The sequence below is a fragment of the Oncorhynchus clarkii genome, chromosome 3 (genome assembly GCF_045791955.1).
Source record: "Oncorhynchus clarkii lewisi isolate Uvic-CL-2024 chromosome 3, UVic_Ocla_1.0, whole genome shotgun sequence".
In the NCBI taxonomy this organism is placed as follows: Eukaryota; Metazoa; Chordata; class Actinopteri; order Salmoniformes; family Salmonidae; genus Oncorhynchus; species Oncorhynchus clarkii.
The window spans coordinates 69,217,733-69,238,107 of NC_092149.1; the positions used below are offsets into that span (position 1 = coordinate 69,217,733).

Genomic DNA, 20,375 nt, shown 5'->3' on the forward strand with positions numbered 1-20,375 from the left:
GAGAATTTCGATTAGGTTCAAGTCCGGGCTCTGGCTGGGCAAGTCAATGACATTGAGAGAGATCCTAAGCTCTCTGGAGCAGGTTTTCATCAAGGATCTCTCTGTACTTTACTCCGTTAATCTTTACCTTGATCCTGACTAGACTTCCAGTCCCTGCCGCTGAAAAACATCCCCACAGCATGATGCTGCCACCACCATGCTTCACCGTAGGGATGGTTCCAGGTTTCCTCCAGACGTAATGCTTGGAATTCAGGCCAAAGAGTTCGATCTTGGTTTCATCAGATCAGAGAGTCTTGTTTCTCATGGTCTGAGAGTCTTTACGAAAACTCCAAGCGGGCTGTCATGTGCCTTTTACTGAGGAGTGGCTTCCATCTGGCCAATCTACCATAAAGACCTGATTGGTGGAGTGTTGTCCTTCTGGAAGGTTCTACCATCTCCACTGAGGAACTTGAGCTCTGTCAGAGTGACCATCAGGTTCTTGGTCACCTCCCTGACCAAGGCCCTTCTTCCCCGATTGCTCAGTTTGGCCAGGCGGCCAGCTCTAGGAAGAGTATTGGTGGTTCCAAACTTCTTCCATTTAAGAATGATGGAGGCCACTGTGTTCTTGGGAACCTTCAATGCTGCAGACATGTTTGTACCCTTCCCTAAATCTGTGCATCGACACAATCCAATCTCGGAGCTCTAAGGATAATTCCTTAGACCTCATGGCTTGGTTTTTGCTCTGATGTGCATTGTCAATGGTGAGACCTTATATAGACAGGTGTGTGCCTTACCAAATCATGTCCAATCAATTGAATTTACCACAGGAGGACTCCAATCAAGTTGTAGAAACATCTCAAGGATGATCAATGGAAACAGGATGCACCTGTGCTCAATTTTCGAGTCTCATAACAAAGGGTCTGAAGACATAGGTATGTCTTAGGTACAGTTTTTTAATTTTTTATACATTTGCAAATTTCTAAAAATGTGTTTTCACTTTGTCATTATGGGGTATTGTGTGTAGATTGATCCATTTTAGAATAAGGCTATAACGTAACAAAATGTGGATAAATCAAGGGGACTGAATACTTTCGGAATGCACTGTATATGTGCACATTTTGCAAGTTGGATTTTTTATTTGTAATAGTTATGCTAAATTAGGCATTGTTGCGCACTGTTGGCATTTAGATAAATGCGCACATATTTTTTTCCAGTGCATGCTTTTTATTTATTTTGTTGAGTATTGAAACATTAAAAACATGTAAAATGTCCATCCCTAGGCCATATCTCTCACGCCTTCACGCCACAGGCTGTAAACCAACAGGATTGGCCTGGATAATGTTTTCACCACTCTCTAAAGGAAACAACATGATAGATACTTGGCTAAGCTTGTTTTCTAATAGTAGAGAATAATACCACCACCTAAACCTCTTGAATGACAGGGCAAAATGTTGATTTCCGCCTAAATAGACATACACCAATGGAATTATGTTTCATTAGATGCCCATAAATAATATCTGGTAATGTTGCATAGTTTTAGAAAGGTCTGGAACTCACCTTTCTGGAACAAATGGTTATAAATTGCTGAGGTGAACTCCCTTTGGAAATAGAGCTTGAAATGACTGAAATGCTTACTAAATATAATAACAATCAAATTATAAACAACTTACTCTAAGATTTCCCCTTTCTTATAACTAAAATACATACAGTTGAAGTCGGAAGTTTACATACACTTAGGTTGGAGTCATTAAAACTCATTTTTCAACCACTCCACAAATTTCTTGTTAAAATGTGGCTTAGATCCCGCTAACGGGATCGATATGACAACAGCCAGTGAAAGTGCAGGGCGCCAAATTCAACATAAATCTCATAATTAAAATTCCTCAAACATACAAGTATTTTACACCATTTTAAAGATAAACTTGTTGTTAATCCCACCACAGTGTCCGATTTCAAAAAGGCTTTACGATGAAAGCACACCAAACGATTATGTTAGGTTTGCACCTAGTCACAGAAAAACACAGTCATTTTTCCAGCCAAAGAGTGGAGTCACAAAAAGCAGAAATAGAGCTAAAATTAATCACTAACCTTTGATGATCTTCATCAGATGACACTCACAGGACTTAATGTTACACAATACATGTATGTTTTGTTTGATAAAGTTAACATTTATATCCAAAGATTTCAGTTTACATTGGCGCGTTACGTTCAGTAATGTTTTGCTTCCAAAACATCCGGTGATTTTGCAGAGAGCCACATCAATTTACAGAAATACTCATCATAAATGTTGATGAAAATACAAGTGTTATGCATGGAACTTTAGATAAACTTCTCCTTAATGCAACCGCTGTGTCAGATTTACAAAAAGCTTTACCGAAAAAGCACACCATGCAATAATCTGAGTTCAGCGCTCAGACAACAAAACAAGCCATGCAGATATCCGCCATGTTGTGGAGTCAACAGAAGTCAGAAATAGCATTATAAATATTCACTTACCTTTGATGATCTTCATCAGAATGCACTCCCAGGAATCCCAGTTCCACAATAAATGTTTAAATTGTTCGATAAAGTCCATCATTTATGTCCAAATACCTCCTTTATGTTTGTACGTTTAGTACACAATCCAAACTCACGACGTGAAAGTCCAGGCGAAAGTTCAGACGAAAAGTCATATTACAGTTCGTAGAAACATGTCAAACGAAGTATAGAATCAATCTTTAGGATGTTTTTATCATAAATCTTCAATAATGTTTCAACCGTAGAATTCCTTTGTCTGTGGAAATGCAATGGAACAGAGCTAACTCTCACGTGAGCACGCATGATCAGCTCATGCCACTCTGGCAGACCTCTGACTCATTCAGCTCTCATTCCCCCCTCCTTCACAGTAGAAGCATAAAACAAGGTTCAAAAGACTGATGACATCTAGTGGAAGCCTTAGGAAGTGCAATATGACCCCATGGACACTGTATTTTCGATAGGCAATGACTTGAAAAACTACCAACCTCAGATTTCCCACTTCCTGGTTGGATTTCTTCTCAGGTTTTTGCCTGCCATATGAGTTATGTTATACTCACAGACATCATTGAAACAATTTTAGAAACGTTTGAATGGGTGTTTTCTATCCATATCTACTAATAATATGCATATTTTAGCAACTGGGCCTGAGTAGCAGGCAGTTTACTCTGGGCACCTTATTCATCCAAGCTACTCAATACTGCCCCCAGCCATAAGAAGTTAACAAACTATAGTTTTGGCAAGTCGGTTAGGACATCTACTTTGGGCAGGACACAAGTAATTTTTCCAACAATTGTTTACAGACAGATTATTTCACTTATAATTCACTGTATCACAATTCCAGTGGGCCAGAAGTTTACATACACTAAGTTGACTGTGCCTTTAAACAGCTTGGAAAATTCTAGAAAATGATGTCATGGCTTTAGAAGCTTCTGATAGGCTAATTGACATCATTTGAGTCAATTGGAGGTGTACCTGTGGATGTATTTCAAGGCCTACCTTCAAACTCAGTGCCTCTTTGCTTGGGAATCATATGAAAATCAAAAGAAATCAGCCAAGACCTCAGAAAACAAATTGTAGACATGTCTGGTTCATCATTGGGAGCAATTTCCAAACGCCTGAAGGTATCAGGTTCATCTGTACAAACAATAGTACGCAAGTATAAACACCATGGGACCACGCAGCCGTCACACCGCTCAGGAAGGAGACGCATTCTGTCTCCTAGAGATGAACGTACTTTGGTGCGAAAAGTGCAAATCAATCCCAAAACAACAGCAAAGGAACTTGTGAAGATGATGGAGGAAAGAGGTACAAAAGTATCTATATCTACAGTAAAACGAGTCCTATATCGACATAACCTGAAAGGCTGCTCAGCAAGGAAGAAGCCACTGCTCCAAATCCCGCCATAAAAAAGCCAGACTACAGTTTGCAACTGTACACGGGGACAAAGATAATACTTTTGGGCGAAATGTCCTCTGGTCTGATGAAACAAAAAATAGAACTGTTTGGCCATAATGACCATTGTTATGTTTGGAGGAAAAAGGGGGAGGCTTGCAAGCCAAAGAACACCATCCCAACTGTGAAGCACGGGGGTGCTTTGTTGCAGGATGGACTGGTGCACTTCACAAAATAGGTGGCATCATGAGGTGGAAAATTCTGTGGATATATTGAAGCAACATCTCAAGACATCAGTCAGGAAGTTAAAGCTAGGTCGAAAATGGGTCTTCCAAATGTACAATGACCCAAGCATACTTCCAAAGTTGTGGCAAAATGGCTTAAAGACAACAAAGTCAAGTTATTGGAGTGGCCATCACAAAGCCCTGACCTCAATCTTATAGGAAATTTGTGGGCAGAACTGAAAAGCGTATGCGAGCAAGGAGGCCTACAAACCTGACTCAGTTACACCAGCTCTGTCAGTAGGAATTGGACAAAATTCACCCAACTTATTGTGGGAAGCTTGAGGAAGGCTACCCGAAATGTTTGACCCAAGTTAAACAATTTAAAGGCAATGCTACCAAATACTAATTGAGTGTATGTAAACTTCTGACCCACTGGGAATGTGATGAAAGAAATAATTGCTGAAATAAATCATTCTCTCTACTATTATTCTTACATTTCACATTCTTAAAATAAAGTGGTGATCCTAATTGACCTAAGACAGGGAATTTGTACTTGGATTAAATGTCAGGAATTGTGAAAAACTGAGTTTAAATGTATTTGACTAAGGTGTATGTAAACTTCCGACTTCAACTGTATGATCATACTTGTGCAGTACAATATTAGCACTATTTACAACAGAGAATTATCCTAAATGTCCACGGAGTGGCGTAGAGACACATTTAAAATATGTGCAGGTTCGGTACAACTCCTGCTTTAAGCATGAAGTGATTTAATCCGTCTGTGACAAAATAAAGTGCTATTGTATCAATTCTATGACATTATTTCATATTTTTCATGTTGAAAGCTCTAAATCTGGCTGAGAATATCACATCAAGATTAAACTGCTATTGTTGCATCTGCTAGACTCCCGTTTCATATGCACTATTGCAAGCTGTGAGTTTCACAGGCACAGGAAATCCTTCCTTTGTCTGCATAGGCCAGAAAATGTGACACGTCACTCCCTATGCAAATGTTGGGTCTGAAACCTGACACTGGAACCTGAGATGAGGCTTTCTGGCACGGGACCCTACGACGTTCACAGAGCACTTTGTACACCAAAATGTCAGTCAGAACTGGTCCAGAAACGCTCAAAATCCCTTATATAGGGAACTTAACATCTAAGAGGTTGGCTGTATTTATGTTCACAACTTTTTACTCTGTCAGTAAAATGCAGTTTATGGATAGCATATTCATATTTGGATCCAGAATGGCTATACATAGGCCTATACTGCAGGTCTGAGACAGAGTGTGAAAGTGAGTTATTGAAGATGTTTTTTCGCTACAACTACACAACAACAAGGGTATGACATACCACCTTTAAAAGACCTAAAACTCATGAAAAAGCAAGTATGGCCATCCTGTAGCATGTAGAGACAGAGATAGTTCTAACAGGTGTGCTTTACCATGCTCTATAATGTCCTGGTATGATAGCGGATGTAAGCTAGCTGCTGCCAACCTGCCATGCTCAGATATCTGACTGTGTCTAATAGACAGGGGATTGGCTGCTCTCTTCTACCAGGTAGCAAGAGATTCAGACTATTGTACTGCCCTCTAGTCCTTCCTCCAGACCTCCCTTCTTCCCTCCTTCCCTCTAGACCTCCCTCCTTCCCTTCAGACCTACTTCCTCCCCTCTAGACCTCCTTGTAGACCTCCCTTCTTCCCTCCTTTCCTCCAGACCTCCCTCCTTCCCTCCAGGCCTCCCTCTAGACCTCCTTCTTGACCTCCCTCTAGACCTCCCACCTTCCCTCCAGATCTCCCTCCAGGCCTCCCTCCTTCCCTCCAGACCTACTTCCCTCCCCTCCAGACCTCCCTCCTTCCCTCCAGACCTCCCTACTTCCCCTCCTCCTTCCCTCTAGACCTCCCTCCAGACCTCCCTTCTTCCCTACAGACCTCCCTCCTTCCCTCCAGACCTCCCTCCTTCCCTCTAGACCTCCCTCCAGACCTCCCTCCTTCCCTACAGACATCACACCAGACCTCCCTCCTTCCCTCTAGACCTCCCTCCAGACCTCCCTTCTTCCCTACAGACCTCCCTCCAGACCTCCCTCCCTCCAGACCTCCCTCCCTCCCTCTCTCCGTCTGCAACTCTCACCTTGCCGTGTTAAATATTCATAGGCAAACTAGTTTCCTGGCCGAGCAAAGGATGAGAAAGGAAGAGGAGAGGAGGGAGAGGAAGAGGAGTGGATAGGAGATGAGGGAGAGGAAGAGGAAAGGAGGGAGAGGAGAGGGTTTGACAGCTTAATCATGGAGTCAGAGCTGCAGACAGGACAGGTCTTCTCTCTCTGCTGCCTCTGGCTGTCACAACCACCTACATGATGTAATCACCTCTCCTCTCCTGACATCCAGCAGACAGAGCAGAGAGAGAGCAGACAGGGCCTTGGAGATTAGAGGTTGACCGATTAATCGGAATGGACGATTAATTAGGGCTGATTTCAAGTTTTCATAACAATCGGAAATCGGTATTTTTGGGCACCGATTTGGCCGAATTGTTATTATTATTATTTTTTTACACCTTTATTTAATCTTTATTTAACTAGGCAAGTCAGTTAAGAACACATTCTTATTTTCAATGACGGCCTAGGAACGGTAGGTTAACTGCCTTGTTCAGGGGCAGAACGACAGATTTTCACCTTGTCAGCTCGGGGAATGCAATCTTGCAAACTTACAGTTAACTAGTCCAACGTTATAACGACCTGCCTCTCTCTCGTTGCACTCCACAAGGAGACTGACTGCCTGTTACGCGAATGCAGTAAGCCAATGTAAGTTGCTACCTAGCATTAGTAAGAAACATTGCTACCTATTGTAACGTTCGTCATTGGGAGAAAGAGAGGAGGACCAAGGTGCAGCGTGTTAAGTATTCATATTCTCTTTTAATGAACACAAATACTCGAACAAAACAACAAAACACGAGAACGAAACGAAAACAGTCCTGAACGGTGAAATACAAACACAGAACAGAAAATAAACACCCACGAAACACAAATGGGAAAAGGCTACCTAAGTATGATTCTCAATCAGAGACAACTAACGACACCTGCCTCTGATTGAGAACCATACCAGGCCAAACGCAAAAACACAACATAGAAAACGGAACATAGACAACCCACCCAACTCATGCCCTGACCATACTAAAACAAAGACATAACAAATGAACTAAGGTCAGAACGTGACACTTATCTTATAAAAACAATCAATCAATCATAATCACTAGTTAACTACACATGGTTGATGATATTACTAGATATTATCTAGCGTGTCCTGCATTGCATATAATCTGACTGAGCATACAAGTATAGAAGTATCTAAGTATCTAACTGAGCGGTGGTAGGCAGAAGCAGGCGCATAAACATTCATTCAAACAGCACTTTCTTTGCGTTTTGCTAGCAGCTCTTCGTTGTGCGTCAAGAAATGCGCTGTTTATGACTTCAAGCCTATCAACTCCCGAGATGAGGCTGGTGTAACCGAAGTGAAATGGCTAGCTAGTTAAAGTGCGCTAATAGCATTTCAAACGTCACTCGCTCTGAGCCTTGGAGTGGTTGTTTCCCTTGCTCTGCATGGGTAACGCTGCTTCTAGGGTGGCTGTTGTCGTTGTGTTCCTGGTTCGAGCCCAGGGAGGAGTGAGGAGAGGGACGGAAGCTATACTGTTACACTGGCAATACTAAAGTGCCTATAAGAACATCTAATAGTCAAAGGTTAATGAAATACAAATGGTATAGAGGGAAATAGTCCTATAATTCCTATAATAACTACAACCTAAAACTTCTTACCTGGGAATATTGAAGACTCATGTTAAAAGGGACCACCAGCTTTCATATGTTCTCATGTTCTGAGCAAGGAACTTAAAAGTTAGCTTTCTTACATGGCACATATTGCACTTTTACTTTCTTCTCCAACACTTTGTTTTTGCATTATTTAAACGAAATTGAACATGTTTAATTATTTATTTGAGTCTAAATTGATTTTATTGGTGTATTATATTAAGTTAAAATAAGTGTTCATTCCGTATTGTTGTAATTGTCATTATTACAAATAAAATTGTAAAAAATCGTCCAATTAATCGGTATCGGCTTTTTTGGTCCTCCAATAATCGGTATCGGCGTTGAAAAATCATAATCGGTCGACCTCTAATGGAGATACACAGAGGTATAGACTACAGACAGACAGGACCATAGAGATACACAGAGGTATAGATTAGACCAGATAGCACAATAGAGCTACAGCGTGGTACAGACTACAGACAGACAGGACCATAGAGATACACAGAGGTATAGATTAGACCAGATAGCACAATAGAGCTACAGCGTGGTACAGACTAGAGACAGACAGGGCCATAGAGATACACAGAGGTATAGATTAGGGACAGACAGTGCCACATAGATACACTGAACTATAGATTAGGGACAGGGCCACAGAGATACACTGAGCTATAGATTAGAGACAGACAGGGCCACAGAGATACACTGAGCTATAGATTAGGGACAGGGCCAAAGAGATACACTGAGCTATAGATTAGGTACAGACAGGGTCATAGAGATACACTGAGCTATAGATTAGGGACAGACGGGGCCATAGAGATACATTGAGGTATAGATAAGGGACAGGGCCATAGAGATACACTGAGCTATAGATTAGGGACAGACAGGGCCAAAGAGATACACTGAGCTATAGATTAGGGACAGGGCCATAGAGATACACTGAGCTATAGACTAGAGACAGACAGGGCCACAGAGATACACTGAGCTATAGATTAGGTACAGACAGGGCCATAGAGATACACTGAGCTATAGATTAGGGACAGACAGGGCCATAGAGATACACTGAGCTATAGATTAGGGACAGGGCCATAGAGATACACTGAGCTATAGATTAGGGACAGACAGGGCCATAGAGATACACTGAGCTATAGATTAGGGACAGGGCCATAGAGATACACTGAGCTATAGATTAGAGACAGACAGGACCACAGAGATACACTGAGCTATAGATTAGGGACAGGGCCAAAGAGATACACTGAGCTATAGATTAGGTACAGACAGGGTCATAGAGATACACTGAGCTATAGATTAGGGACAGACGGGGCCATAGAGATACATTGAGCTATAGATAAGGGACAGGGCCATAGAGATACACTGAGGTATAGATTAGGGACAGGGCCATAGAGATACACTGAGCTATAGATTAGGGACAGGGCCATAGAGATACACTGAGCTATAGACTAGAGACAGACAGGGCCACAGAGATACACTGAGCTATAGATTAGGTACAGACAGGGCCATAGAGATACACTGAGCTATAGATTAGGGACAGACAGGGCCATAGAGATACACTGAGCTATAGATTAGGGACAGACAGGGCCATAGAGATACACTGAGCTATAGATTAGGGACAGGGCAATAGAGATACACTGAGCTATAGAGTAGGGACAGGGCCATAGAGATACACTGAGCTATAGATTAGGGACAGTCAGGGCCACATAGATACACAGAGAGGTAAAGAAGATAGAGACAGGGTGGTAGACATAGAAACACAGAGATAATGTTTCAGAGAGGTAAAGGAGATAGAGACAGGGTGGTAGACATAGAAACACAGAGAGAATGTTTCAGAGAGGTAAAGGAGATAGAGACAGGGTGGTAGACATAGAAACACAGAGAGAATGTTTCAGAGAGGTAAAGGAGATAGAGACAGGGTGGTAGACATAGAAACACAGAGAGAATGTTTCAGAGAGGTAAAGAAGATAGAGACAGGGTGGTAGACATAGAAACACAGAGAGAATGTTTCAGAGAGGTAAAGAAGATAGAGACAGGGTGGTAGACATAGAAAGACAGAGAGAATGTTTCAGAGAGGTGAAGAAAGTGAAAGCCTCAGAAATACAGAGGCACATATGGGATCCGCCAGACGAAAGGCTGGTATAGAGGGGAGAGGCTATAAAGACAGAGGGAGGAGGTTAGGGCAGGGGTGTCAAACTCATTTTCCCCGCAAACCGCATTTATTCTTCATGGAGGTCCAGAGAGCCGGATTTAAAATGTATTACATTTCCTTTATCCATCGCTTTTGGAATTTTGAATCCTCCCTGACTGTCTAGCTTTCATTCGATGACTGTTAGCAAGCTGGACAGAGTGAAGAGACTATAAATGTAGGCCATTGTCATTTCTGCACAGTTTCCATTAGGTTTTAGTCATTTCAATGTCAATTGAAAAAATGTTATTACATTTTATTAATTTTTTACTCAAACCACCTGCCAGCGGATTGAATGGGCTAACGTTCGTTAGAGAGAAGTTATTAAAGAGCTACTGGGATGAAGGGAGAGGTTCGAGAGTTCACTTATAGAGCTACTGGGAAACAGTTTGTCAAGAGGTAATCTGAACAGTCTTCCAGTATGAACGGACAGTCATCCACTCTATTCACCCACAGCCACGTCATGTTAGACCCAGTCGTGCTCGTACCAGACATCTCAAATACAGACCTAGGTCTTCCAGTATGAACGGACAGTCATCCAAACTATTCACACACAGCCACGTCATGTTAGACCCAGCCGTGCTCGTACCAGACATCTCAAATACAGACCTAGGTCTTCCAGTATGAACGGACAGTCATCCAATCTATTCACACACAGCCACGTCATGTTAGACCCAGCCGTGCTCGTATCAGACATCCCAAATTGAATCCAAATCGTTTCTTTTCACTCACATTGAAAGAGTCTATTATAACTTTCTATGGCCCTTTAGTATTGAGCGAAGTTGGGAATTGAAAAAAAGCTGTGAGATAGGTTCCTCAGAGACCAGTGCTATCTCACTCAGTTCTATCCTTTTTCTCTCTAGAGGTCTTGAAATACAACAGAGCTGAGAACACCCACACACACAGCTTTGTTTTCGTGAAATTTTAGGACCTTTTGGAGTGTAAAAATGTTTGACCATTAAATATCCTATGTTCCCTAACCCTAAACCTAACCCTAACCCTAGCCCTTAACCTATCCCTAACCTTAACCCCAAAAAACCAAAAGCTAACCATAACCATAACCATAAGCCTAACCCTAAACCTAACCCTAACCCCAAAACCCTAAACCTAACCCTTACCCTTAAAATAACATTTGAACAAATTCTGGACCTGATATTTTCCTACCTTTTCAGAACAATCAGGTGAAATGTTAGGACATTGGGGTCCTGATAATGTAGGAAAACAAATACACACACACACACACACACACACCAGGATATGGACAGACAGTGGCAAGTGAAATTGAAGGACTTTCAAGTACTTTTTCAAGCACTAATATTTATTTTCATGTAACATCAATTTGTAATAGGTCCTATTATGCAATTTTTTCAGGTCACCAACAGATGGCAGTATATAGCCACAACCTCATGAAAATACAAACAACTAACTTACCATTCAAATCAAATCAAATCAAATGTTATTGGTCACATACACTTATTTAGCAGATGTTATTACGGGTGTAGCGAAATGCTTGTGTTCCTAGCTCCAACAGTGAAGTAGTATCTAACAATTCACAACAATACACACAAATCTCAAAATAAGAAATATATAAATATTATGACGAGCAATGTCAGAGTGGCATTGACTAGAATACAGTATATACATATGAAATGAGTAAAACATTATGTAAACATTATTAGAGTGACCAGTGTTCCATTATTAAAGTGAACCGTGATTCCATGTCTATGTATGTAGGGAAGCAGCCTCTAAGGTGCAGGGTTGAGTAACTGTGTGGTAGCTGGCTAGTGATGGCTATTTAACAGTCTGATGGCCTTGAGATAGAAGTTGTTTTTCAGTCTCTCTGTCTCAGCTTTGATGCACCTTTACTGACCTTGCCTTTTGGATGATAGTGGGTGAAAAGGCTGGTTGATGTCCTTGATAATCTTTTTGGCATTCCTGTGACATCAGGTGCTGTAGGTGTCCTGGAGGGCAGGAAGTGTGCCCCTGGTGATGCATTGGGCAGACCTCACTACCCTCTGGAGAGCCCTGCAGTTGCGGACAGTGCAGTTGCCATACCAGGCGGCGATACAGCCCGACAGGATGCTCTCAGTGGTGCATCTGTCAATGTTTGTGAGGATCTTAGGGGCCAAGCCGAATTTCTTCAGCCTCCTGAGGTTGAAGAGGCACTCTTGGGCTTTCTTCACCACACTGTCTGTGTGGGTGGACCATTTCAGATTGTCAGTGATGTGTACAGTACACCGAGGAACTTGAAGCTTTTCACCCTCTCCACTGTGGTCCTGTCGATGTTCTACTCAATAATACGTGTTTCACTACTTATTTACTAAATACATGTGTTAAGTCTAAGACTGATGATGTTGACTGATTTCCTTATATGAACTGTAACTCAGTACAATCTTTGAAATTGTCCCGGACTTGAAGTATGGGAACCACTGTACTACTAACTTCTCTCCCTGCTTGTTTTAATGCTTCCTCTCGCTATGTACTTCCTTTGCCTCCTTCATTGCAACCTGGCTCACCACTGTCTGTCTCTATAAAGAAAAGGTATTTTGTTATAAGAACTTAAAGTTTCCCATCTTTTGATTTGACCTGATGCTCAGGTCTGTTCAACCATGGTCCGACCAAAATGATTCCACGCTTCAAGATTGCTTCGATCACGTGGTCTGGAATATGGTCCGGATAGCCTCAGACAACAACATTGATGAATACGCTGATTCGGTGAGCCAGTTTATTAGCAAGTGCATCGGTGATGTTGTACCCACGGTGACTATTTAAACCTTCCCCAACCAGAAATTGATGGCAGCATTCGCGCAAAACTGAAAGCGCGAACCACTGCTTTTAATCATGGCAAGGCGACTGGAAACATGAGCAAATACAAACAGTGTAGCTAATCCCTCCGCAAGGCAATCAAACAAGCTAAGCGTCAGTATAGAGACAAAGTAGAGTCACAATTTAAAGGCTCAGACATGAGACGTATTTGGCAGGGTCTACAGTCAATCACGGATTACAAAAAGAAAACCAGCCCCGTCGCGGATACTGATGTCTTGCTCCCAGACAAACTAAACAACTTCTTTGCTCGCTTTGAGGACAATACAGTGCCACTGACACGGCCCGCTACCAAAACCTGTGGGCTCTCCTTCACCGCAGCCGACGTGAGTAAAACCCTCACAAGGCTGCCGGCCCAGACGGCATCCCTAGCCGCGTCCTCAGAGCATGCGCAGACCAGCTGGCTGGTGTGTTTACGGACATATTCAATCAATCCTTATCCCAGTCTGCTGTTCCCACATGCTTCAAGAGGGCAACCATTGTTCCTATTCCCAAGAAAGCTAAGGTAACTGACCTAAACAACTATCGCCCAGTAGCACTCAATTCCATCATCATGAAGTGCTTTGAGAGACTAGTCAAGGGTCATATCACCTCCACCCTACCTGACACCCTAGACCCACTCCAATTTGCTTACCGCCCCAATAGGTCCACAGGAGACGCAATCGCAATCACACTGCACACTGCCCTAACCCATCTGGACAAGAGGAATACGTATGTAAGAATGCTATTCATCGATTACAGCTCAACATTTAACACCATAGTACCCTCAAAACTCGTCATTAAGCTCGAGACCCTGGGTCTCGACCCCGCCCTGTGCTACTGGATCCTGAACTTTTTGACGGGCCGCCCCCAGGTGAGGATAGGAAACAACATCTCCACCCCGCTGATCCTCAACCCTGGGGCCCTACAAGGGGCTCTCAGCCTTGTTCACCCATGACTGCGTGGCCAAGCACACCTCCAACTCAATCAAGTTTGCAGACAAAACAATGGTAGGCTTGATTACCAACAAGGATGAGAAGGCCTACAGGGAGGAGGTGAGGTCCCCCGGTGTGTGGTGTCAGGAAAGTAACCTCACACTCAACTTCAACAAAACAAAGGAGATGATCGTTGACTTCAGGAAACAGCAGAGGGAGCACCCCCCTGTCCACATCGACGGGACAGTAGTGGAGAAGGTGGAAAGTTTTAAGTTCCTTGGCGTACACATCACTGACAGACTGAAATGGTCCACCCCACACAGTGTTGAACACAGGCAGGTTGCGCCTCTTCAACCTCAGGAGGCTGAAGAAGTTTGGCTTGTCACCAAAAACACTCACAAACTTTTACAGATGCACAATCGAGAGCATCCTGTCGGGCTGTATCACCGCCTGGCACGGAAACTGCTCCGCCCACAACCGTAAGGATAAACAGAGGGTAGTGAGGTCTGCACAACGCATCACAGATGGAAAACTACCTGCCCTCCAGGACACCTACACCACCCGATGTCACAGGAAGGCCATAAAGATCATCAAGGACAACAACCACCCGAGTCACTGCCTGTTCACCACTCTATCACCCAGTAGGCGAGGTCAGTACAGGTGCATCAAAGCGGGACAGAGAGACTGAAAAACAGCTTCTATCTCAAGGCCATCAGACTGTTAAACAGCCACCACTAACATTGAGTGGCTGCTGCCAACATACTGACTCAACTCCAGCCACTTTAATAATAAAAAATTGGATGTAATAAATGTATCACTAGACACTTTAAACAATGCCACTTTATATAATGTTTACGCACCCTACATTACTAATTTCATATGTATATACTGTACTCTATGCCATCTACTGCATCTTGCCTATGCCGTTCGGCCATCGCTCATCCATATATTTATATGTACATATTCTTATTCATTCCTTTACACTTGTTTGTATAAGGTAGTTGTTGTGAAATTGTTAGATTACTTGTTAGATATTGCTACATGGCCGGAACTAGCAGCACAAGCATTTTGCTACACTCGCATTAACATCTGCTAACCATGTGTATGTGACCAATTCAATTGGATTTGATTTGAGCCCTTAAGCTACCTAGCTAGCTAGACATCTGACTGAAATATCAGCATCTTTAATAGTTGTGCACTCATTTTCCGAGAGTCTGTTGACACGGCAGGAGTTGAGAGATGTTAAAAGAATTCCCACTGTCAGCGGCGTCTCTCTGCTGCTTGCCACTGTAGGTCTGTGTTGAGGTAGTTCGTTTTACCTCTCGGCTTTTGTCTTGGGCAGAGATTCCCGTTGGACAGAGTGGTAAATGAATGCGCTGCTAACAAAGCAAATCCGGGGGAGCAGGCGAACATAACAAGCATACATGAATCATTCATGATTACACTCATTCACAGAGGTAGGTGAGATAAAAACTCAGATGAATAAGCTTTCTCGGTGTTGATCAACACTGGGAACGCAATATGTAGGTAAACGATAATTAACAAAATGGTGAGTAAATGCTATTTCACAAATATAAAGCAGTGTAAACGGCGCTTACGTGCGTTTAACCTCCACTACATCCCTAGTTGGGTCTGGCAAATCCCATTCATAAACATCAATATCCTGGCAGGTTGAATCTACATTTGCCCGGCATTTTTGCTATCGATATGATGTTTGGCGGCACCTAATCAGTCAGTTCTGTGCCTGTCTGGCTGAGTGGCAGTGTGGGTGGAATGAGCGAGCTCGCCTGGCATCCAGAGCGCCAAACACGTGAGGAAAGTATTCTAGTACTTGAATTTCAGAGTGCCAAATTACTTTAAGCACCTCAAGCACCTTGTGCGAACCCTGACACACACACAGACACACAGACACAGACACAGATAGACACACACATACACACACACACACACACACACACACACACACACACACACACACACACACACACACACACACACACACACACACACACACACACACACACACACACACACACACACACACAAACACACACTCTCTTACCCCATTCATGGGATAGGTATTCCATCCCAGCTCTCCCAAAACAGAGGTGGTGTCCAGCAGTACCACTGAAACAGAACAGGAGAGAGAAACACAACTATTAGCATAATGTTGATATACATAGATCACTGTTTCCGCCTCAGTAATTGAAATATAGCTCATAAATGTTCTCATTTAGACTTTTGTATCTTAACAAAAATGAGTTTTTCACCCAGATGAATATTTGTGGTGGGTCCATTTCAGTAAAGCATTATTTCAGAGCTGAAGAGCACAATTTAGGCCTGATAGATTGCAGTCAGATTGCTGTCAACAGTCTCTCTCCCTCTCTCTCTCTCCCATTCACAGGCTTTATTTCAATGTCACTCAGACAATAAGGGCTTCTTGTTTGTCCCCAGTTTGCTTGCAGCACCAGATAATAAGATCACAAATACCCGTCCCTCCGTCCTAAACCATTTCAGTGTAATATCCGGCTATTTATTGTGAATGGGTCTCTGTAATTCATGTACACTATGTATACAGTAGCATGCAAATTGTATAGACAGTTGAGTGGATTCTGATAGATTTTGTTGATAGCTTTGACTGTAATAGGAAAATATGTCATTGACCTTCTGATATAAAATCCATTGAAATACCAGTAACTTTATTAGTGAAAAGTGATTCATCTTTATATACTTGTTGATTTTAACCGAGTGGAATGTCACTCCCAGAACCTTTCAGGGTTTTTCTATTGAGGCTTATCACTTAGTCAATATTCCAAGTTCACTGCTCCCAGGCAGCAGCATCGTGAACTTGAGTCTGTCAAAATATTATAGTTCTAAAAACATCTTTCCATCGCTGTCTCTCTCAAGGACAGAAAGCTAAATAATTCAGGATCAGAATGTCATTAGGCAAACTTCACTTTTATAAAGACTAGAATAATAATCTCAGTCTTTCTGAGCAGTGGGTGGATGGATTAGATGTTTAACCTTCAACTTCACACATTAAGTCTCTTATAAGAATCTGTGTTTGAACATTATCTGTGTTCTCTGTCTCTTCTCTAAAAGTGATGTAACCTTAACTGCAGAATCTAAACACGATATAGATGCATTAACATGATTATTACCATACACTAGCAACAAGGGAGAATTCCCATGATTGTGAATGTCAAGCCAGCATTTCTGACAAAAACTGTCCAACCAGTTCATGAGCCTTTGTGTGTTGTCAGTGTGTGTGTGTCTGTGTTGTCAGTGTGTGTGTGTGTGTGTGTGTGTGTGTGTGTGTGTGTGTGTGTGTGTGTGTGTGTGTGTGTGTGTGTGTGTGTGTGTGTGTGTGTGTGTGTGTGTGTGTGTGTGTGTGTGTGTGTTGCAGGCTGTAAGACATCTGTGTGCTACCACGTACACTACCGTTCAAAAGTTTGGGGTCACTTAGAAATGTCCTTGTTTTTGAAAGAAAAGCAAAGCAAAGTCCATTAAAATAACATCAAATTGATCAGAAATACAGGGTAGACATAGTTAATGTTGTAAATTACTATTGTAGCTGGAAACGGCATATTTTATGGAATATCTACACAGGCATACAGAGGCCCATTATTAGCAACCATCACTGCTGTGTTCCAATGGCACGTTGTGTTAGCTAATCCAAGTTTATCATTTTAAAAGGCTAATTGATCATTAGAAAACCCTTTTGCAATTATGTTAGCACAGCCTCACAAGTCCTCAACTGGCAGCTTCATTAAATGGTACACGCAAAACACCAGTCTCAACGTCAACAGTGAAGAGGCGACTCCGGGATGCTGGCCTTCTAGGCAGAGTTCCTCTGTCCAGTGTCTGTGTTCTTTTCCCCATCTTAATCTTTTCTTTTTATTGGCCAGTCTGAGATATGGACTTTTCTTTGCCTAGAAGGCCAGCATCCCGGAATCGCCTCTTCACAAAAAAACAAGGACATTTCTATGTGACCCTAAACTTTTGAACAGTAGTGTTTTTGTCAGTCATAATAAGCTAAATTATCTTTACACTGTGTCTCCCTGTGAGCAAGCAACCCAGCCAGTCAGTCACCCAGCCAGTCAGTCCAGCCACCCACCCATTCAGCTAGCCAGCCAGCCAGCCAGCCACCCACCCAGTCAGCCACCCACCCAGCCAGCCAGCCAGCCAGCCACCCAGTCAGCCAGCCAGTCACCCATCCATCCATCCACCCACCCACCCACCCAGCCAGCTAGTCACCCATCCATCACCCACCCACCCAGCCATCCAGCCAGCCACCCACCCACCCAGCCAGCCACCCACCCACCCACCCATCCAGCCAACCAGCCAGCCACCCACATACCCACCCACCCACCTGTCCAGCCAGCCATCCATCCAGCCAGCCAGCCACCCTGTCAGCCACCCAGCCAGCATATCCATCCCAGCCCACCCTGTCAGTCACCCAGCCATCCCAGCCAACCCACCCGCCCACCCAGCTAGCCGCCCAGTCAGCCACCCATCCATCCAGCCAGCCAACCAACCCATCTACTCAGTCAGCCACCCAGCAGCCCATCAGCCTCACTGCTGTGACAGACAATACACCATCTGCCCTGGATCAGGCAAGGGTCTGTGGCACAACCAACACCGTAACAGTATGGAGAGCACCAGGATAGGAATGGATGGATTTATCAACGTCAACAAAAGCACAATGGCAAAGAAGCAATAAAAGCAGGTACCATAAATACTGGCATTGAGAGATACTTTAGGCTTCACTGCTACAATAGGCAGACCTATGCCAAAAAGCTGTATCAAACAAGCCAGCAGGTAGCATAGAACTCTAGGCCAGAGCCTAGTGTGTGTGTGCGTGTGTGTGTATACGTGTGTGTGTTTATGATAGTTGATTTTCCTGTATACTGTATAAGGTAATTACTGCATGCTCTATGCTAAGTGAGACAGTGCATGTTCAGGGTTCAAAATAAAACATGGTCTATACAATAACAGGATAATTAATAGAAGAACACATTTGGAATGCTGTGTCTGCATGGTACCATACCGTCAGCCATACATAATAGTTTATTTGGCAATGCCGCGGTGAGATGGGTTGGCTGACTGCTCTCACACATCTACAACATTTCTGTCTGCACCACGCTCCACTACACTAGAGTGCTAAGATGATAAACGTTGGTTTCATTAATTTCATGCATATTTTGTTTAAACAAATGAAATGCTGGTCTCATCAGCCTCCCCTGAGCGCTCATTCAGGCATAAGAAATGAAGAGATGGAGGAGGAGGAGGAGGAGGAGGAGGAGGGGGAGATAGAGGAGGAGGAAAAGGAGGAGTACATAGAGAGGGGAGGAGGAGAAGGAAGGAGATTGAGGAGGAAGAAGAGGAAGATGATATGGAGATTGAAGAGGGGGGGGGGTTATCAGAACCTGCTGGGAACATGTTAATGACATAGGAACTCCAGCTGGGCTACTGCATATAAATGGTAACATGAAAGGTACAGTTTACATACACCTTAGCCAAATACATTTAAACTCAGTTTTTCACAATTCCTGACATTTAATCCTAGTAAAAAGGCCCTGTTTTAGGTTAGTTAGGATCACCACTTTATTTTAAGAATGTGAAATGTCAGAATAATAGTAGAGAGAATGATTTATTTCAGCTTTGATTTCTTTCATCACATTCCCAGTGGGTCAGAAGTGTATATACACTCAATTAGTATTTGGTAGCATTGCCTTTAAATTGTTTAACTTGGGTCAAACGTTTCGGGTAGCCTTCCACAAGCTTCCCACAATAAGTTGGGTGAATTTTGGTCCATTCCTCCTGACAGAGCTGGTGTAACTGAGTCAGGTTTGTAGGCCTCCATGCTAGCACACGCTTTTTCAGTTCTGCCCACACATTTTCTATAGGGTTGAGGTCAGGGCTTTGTGGTGGCCACTCAAATACCTTGACTTTGTTGTACTTAAACCATTTTGCCTCAACTTTGGAAGTATGCTTGGGGTCATTGTACATTTGGAAGACCCATTTGTGACCAAGCTTTAACTTCCTGACTGATGTCTTGAGATGTTGCTTCAATATATCCACAGAATTTTCCTCCTTCATAATACCATCTATTTTGTGAAGTGCACCAGTCCCTCCTGCAGCAAAGCACGCCCACAACATGATGCTGCCACCCCCATGCTTCACGGTTGGGATGGTGTTCTTCAGCTTGCAAGCCTCCCTCTTTTTCCTCCAAACATGACGATGGTCATTATGGCAAACAGTTCTATTTTTGTTTCATCAGACCAGAGGACATTTCTCCAGAAAGTACGATCTTTGTCCCCATGTGCAGTTGCAAACTGTAGTCTGGCTTTTTTATGGCGGTTTTGGAGCAGTTGCTTCTTCCTTGCTGAGTGGCCTTTCAGGTTATGTTGATGTAGGACTCGTTCTACTGTGGATATAGATACTTTCTACCTGTTTCCTCCAGCATCTTCACAAGGTCCTTTACTGTTGTTCTGGGATTGATTTGCACTTTTCACACCAAAGTACATTCAT

The 20,375-nt window shown here is 43.1% G+C and overlaps 1 protein-coding gene across 1 annotated transcript in view; it reads right to left on the bottom strand.

Moving 5' to 3' along the window:
- The window catches only part of LOC139402657 (ephrin type-A receptor 6-like), a 244,584-nt gene that overhangs the window by 213,881 nt on the left and 10,328 nt on the right, over nucleotides 1-20,375 (bottom strand). The window contains exon 2 of the mRNA XM_071146549.1: nucleotides 15,904-15,968. Coding sequence (XP_071002650.1) covers nucleotides 15,904-15,968 — 65 coding nt within the window. The remainder of the gene's footprint in view (nucleotides 1-15,903; nucleotides 15,969-20,375) is intronic.